General features: G+C 36.6%; 1 protein-coding gene across 1 annotated transcript in view; it reads left to right on the top strand.

Annotated features, from left to right (window-relative positions):
• Window positions 1–5,441, top strand: part of Smp_133880 (putative alpha-2-macroglobulin) — a gene marked incomplete at both ends in the record, with an annotated part of 67,849 nt that overhangs the window by 53,058 nt on the left and 9,350 nt on the right. Inside the window, one exon of the mRNA XM_018799860.1 lies at window positions 2,700–2,832. Within this exon, the coding sequence (XP_018653731.1) occupies window positions 2,700–2,832 (133 nt within the window). The remainder of the gene's footprint in view (window positions 1–2,699; window positions 2,833–5,441) is intronic.

Here is a 5,441-nt window from a genome sequence, read left to right on the forward strand (position 1 = left end):
GATGGTCGCGCAATTATTATTATTTATTTATTTGAACACATAAATATTGGTACAAAGGAGCACTAGATACATATGCGCCACACAAATCTCATTTGATTTGTGTGAGAACTGTGATACTTCCCGGGTTCCCAGACCGAAGCAGGTGGTTTACGTAGGGGGCCACACCCGGAGCCTTCGACATAAAGATCTGATCCACAAGGCAGTGGAGCATCGTAAGGAGATGCAGTCCCATAGTAGCCGGTGACAAACAATTGTTTCATACGCCATTTGTTCCCTCCGGATACTGGAGCCGATGTGCACCATTGGTTTGGAATCAGGGTTTACCAACTCCCCTAGGTGGATCCTCCACATCCACCAATCCGGTTAAAGCTCTGGACATTCGCTTTTCGTCCTTTCAATTTCATAAACAACAGTAATGCTTCGAGTAGGTAGTGAGTAGGACTTCCCTGACAGAGGCTATGCACGCGTGGCCATGTGAGAGCATTTGGAGAGAAAGAGCGGACTCTCCCCACTCTCGGCCGTATCAGGGCAATACCGTGGATTCGTTGAAATTAGACATTAATACCGTTGGATCCCCACTCAATGGTCTAGAGGTTAAGCGTTCACGCGGGAGACTTAATGTCCTAGGTCGTAATCCCGCATGCGTGATCGTGGATACACACTGCTCAGGAGTTTCGTACTAAGACAAAACAGCCATTCAGTAATTCCATGTTTCTAATGGTAGTCTAACAGTGATCAATTCATTATTTCAATCAAAACTCAACAATCCCCACAACCCTATATTGCAAATTACCTTCATCTAAAGACGAACTCAATATTGAAATTTATCGGTATTAAAGAATAATCAAACAAAATGTATATAGTAATTCTATTATAAAACGCTTGAGATAGTTAACGGTATATTTGAGGAAAACTTTACAACTCAATGAACAAAAACCTGGCTACATGTTTAGGTAGTGAATACAGCTGAACTTTTCTTTTAATGATTAGCAAAGATTTTCAGTTTGGAACCATTCACTAGAATACCTTTAAGTAAGAAGTCATGATTGCTGGTTTTTATTGATAATTGGTATTGTGGTGAACAAAACACTAGTTGGGGACAATCAAATGTATTTAAGCACAAATTACAGACTATTTCACTAAATTCTGATAACCATACAGCAAACAGTTAATTTGCAAAATAACAACCAATTTTCCCAATCTTCACTGTTTCTTCTGTAAATATCAATCCATCTTCTCTAATTTCATTGTTTATGCATTTTCCTACCAATTGCGCTTCATTTCAGTTCTTTCCTTATCGATATTCTGCCAAAATACATTCTATGTCTGACCGTTACCATATACTACTTATATGAATATAAGTAGACCACACTGCACTATGGTTTTAATATTTGAATGTACACAGCCTATTTACCGCATTTGATTATGCGATAGATAATCTTTTGATATGATACATGTTTTCTTCTCATATTAACAGGAGTTCTTTTCCCTGTTGTATTCCATTATATATCTCTGTTGCTATCAGCTTATTGACTTATAAATGTAGTATAATCAGTGATCAAAATAATATACTACTTACTGGTACTGTCCGAAAGAACTCAGTTATAACTAGATTAGATCATTGGTTTAGAAGAAATTTGGTTTAAATTTTAAAAAAGAATAATTTTTAAAAAGTAAACGTTAAACTTTATTGGTTTCATATGGTTTTGATCGAAGTCTTCACGAGGAATTACACAGTAGCTTGGTAAAATATCAAAGTTATGCATCAAATAAATCATTTACACATCTTCCATCATTTGTCCTTTACCTACTCTATTGAACCTCTAATTCTGTTGTTATTGAGATTCCATTCCGATTTCTTTCCTGTTCTATACAATTCACGTTTTTACTACCAAGTATTCAACTCCTGACTGAGGCTACATACTACTTATATCTGTTAACATAAGTAGCATATACCACAATATTATCTATGTTAATCAGAAGGGGTTTTGTGGAGATTTCAATATTTTCCAAAGTTGAAATCATGAGTCAATTGAAGCTAGACCACCATCGAAAACCTGGAAGAACTGAACGGCTGTTTCATCCTATTATGGGACTCCTAAGCAGTGCGCATCCACGATCCCGCCTCGCGAGCGAGATTCGAACCCAGGACCTGTTAGTCTTGCACCAGAGCACTTAATCGATAGACCACTGATCCGGCATCCAACGGTGTTAACGTCTAACTTCAACCAATCCACGAATTTTGAGCAACCATTCACCAATTGTCTTCAGTGAGTTGTTATCTCACAACAGACGTAGTTTTAAACTCTACTGGTTACTGCTTCTCACTAGAACTCCAGGACATGTATCTTGAAGTCAGTCAATAGTGAGCGAATGATTATAATCAGAAGGGGTTTTGTGGAGGTTTCAGTATTTTTCAAAGTTGAAATCATGAGTCATGAGGGTTCGAATCTCGTGAGTGCGGGATCTTGGATGCGCACTGTCGAGGAGTCCCATAATAGGACGAAACGGCCGTCCAGTGCTTTCAGGTTTTCCATGGTGATCTAGCTTCAATTGACTCATGATTTCAACTTTGAAAATTCTATGTTAATGTTTAAAAACTATTTGTCATTTGATAAGTTGTAAATTAATTTAATTTATTGAATTCCCTTTTTCTTTTTTGTTGAATAGGATTCACTTTTTGCAATGCATGCATTAAGAAAATTTGCATTGGCTGATACAAATCGTGCATTATATCGAATGGCTATAGATGAGAAAATTTCTTCAATGAGTACATGGACAAATCGTATTTATATAGATACTCATAATTATTCAACGGTTACACATACAACGGTAATAAAGTTGTTTTGTTTTGTTTTTCTCATTTAAACTTCAGTTTGATCCAAAATAGTTGATTGTTCTTGATTACAAATTTTAATAATACAGTTGTAGGGCATGCTACTTATACTAATAGATATAATTAGTATGGGTGAGACTATAATTTATGGACGACCTTTGAGCAACGCTAAAATAACCTTGAAAATGTCACCTACTTACTAGAGTTAACTGAGGATTATAAGTTAGTGCGAGAAACTAGGATTAGGATTTATAATTAAACGTTAGGGTTTTCATCAGCTATAATGCCAAAATGGTATTTAGCCAAATGATTGGATGAATCTCGCGGCAAAATCTGAGACCTGCTATCTTAAATCTGATTGGCTCGTCCATAAATTATAGTCTCGCCTGTAGTATGTAGCACCAATCGGAAGTGGGACACATAGCATTAGAAGATTACAATGAAGAGAACAGGAAGGTATTCTAAGAACATCAATAAATTGGTTCTCCCCACCAAGTTCCCATTCATTCAAGAACTATTGTTATCTTTAAGAGTTTTAAGCAAAGAAATTGAATAACTTCAACATAAGTATGTGCATTTCAGTACGCTATATATTCATGAGATCTATACGCATTCTAAGATAACATGTGATCTGTAACTGAAAACGACTGTAAATTGACAGAAAACACTGAATGTTACTTACACGAACTTGCATTTCAAATCAACATAATATTGCCCCCAAATGCCCTGGTACGGCCGAGAGTGGTGAGAGTCCACTCTCCCTCTCGAAATACTCTAACATGGCCACTCCTATATAGCCTCTGTCAGAGAAGTCCTACTCACTGCCTTCTCGTGGCGTGGGTGTTGGTTACGAAATTGAAAGGACGAAAAGCGAATGTCCGACGATTTAACCGGGTCGGTGGACACGGCGAGTCCATCTAGGGGAGTTGGAAAACCCTGATTCCAAACCAATGGTGCACATCGGCTCCAGGATCCTGAAGGAATAAATGGCGTATGAATCAATTGTTTGTCACCGGCTACCATGTGACTGAATCTCCTTACGATGCTCCACTGCCTTGTGGATTAGATCTTTAGGTCAAAGGCTCCGGGTGTGACCCTCTAAGAAAACCACCTGTTTCGGTTTGGGCACCCGGAAAGTATCACAGCCCTCACACAAATCAAATGAGATTTGTGTGGCGCATATGTATCTGGTTCCCCTTTGTACCAATATTTATGTGCTTAAATAAATAAATAAATAAATCCAACTCTATGGTACATTTATTATCTGAAATTCTGAAGAGAGCATTATGTTAAGGTGCAAAATCCCATTGATTTTCTTGGATTTAAACTCTTTCAAGTTGACTATAACTTGCTAAACTTTGTACTGTTGCCAAAAGTGATCTTTTATAGTATGTCTTCGTTGTATTGTGATGGATGTAGAACTTTAAACTTTTCAGTTATCCTAATACCAACATCATTATTTAACACTTGCAAGTACAGTACCACTGGGAGAGGCCAAAAAGCAGTGAGGGATTTTTTGTAGTCTTCATTTCAATTCTTGGCTTTTTTTAGTTCTTTTATAAATTATGTTACTCTGATCGAATATTTTGCTTTTGAATGATACTATGAATTTGTAATTGTATATTCAGTGAGTTGATCACTGATTCTACCTAGAAAAATCTATTCAATCAGGATTGAAATGTTGGTTTCATGAAGAAATTACTTGTTTGACAATATCAATCATTTTAATAATCTCACCAGTCGTTTGTATTAATATGAAAAAAATTTTGTTCGATAATTTGATAACATCCGCCGATCATACACGGAAAAATTGAAGAAGCCAGAAATTTGGACAAAACAGATATTCAATCCCTTTCTAGAATTTGTATTTACTTTCCTAGTATTATTTTACTGTGTGCTTCTTATTTCGATATAAGTAGTATATAACGATAGTTAGGATTAGAATGTCTGGCAGCAGAAGATCGAAAACAAAAGGACGGGAAGAGAAAGTAATTGGTATGGAAGTAAAGGAACAGTGAAGTCTGGGATGATTCATTGACATTTGCAAAGGAACAATCAAGTTTAAAACAACTGGTTGACATTTTCCAAATTAAGTATTTACTGTATGATTCTCAGATTTTACTAAGAAATTCTGTAATTTTGTGTTCAAATATCAGAAGGGGTTTTATGGACATTTTAGTGATTTTTAGTTCAATTTATGAGTCAATTGAAGCTAGATCCAACGACCATTGGATGCCGGCTCAGTAATCTAGAGGTTAAGCGCTCGCGCGCGAGACTGATAGGTCCTGGGTTCGAATCATGCGAGGCGGGATCGTGGATGCACACTGCTGAAGAGTTCCACGATAGAACGAAGCTGCCGTCCAGTGCTTCCAGGTATTCCATGGTGTTCAAATACATTTGATTGTCCCCACTTGTGTCCTCGTTCATTACATTCTCATTAGTTCATCTTTAAACTTGATAATTTTACATTCTTTATGATCCTTGGTTTACCGTAATAATGATTGCGTTAAACAGTTATGAGTGATTGAGATCAATGATCAGATTTAATCATATAAATTTGATTGATTTTAATCTAAGAGTAAAAAGCTTTTTTCCAGTTATGCTG

Source organism: Schistosoma mansoni, chromosome W (genome assembly GCF_000237925.1).
Source record: "Schistosoma mansoni strain Puerto Rico chromosome W, complete genome".
NCBI classification, from domain to species: domain Eukaryota; kingdom Metazoa; phylum Platyhelminthes; class Trematoda; order Strigeidida; family Schistosomatidae; genus Schistosoma; species Schistosoma mansoni.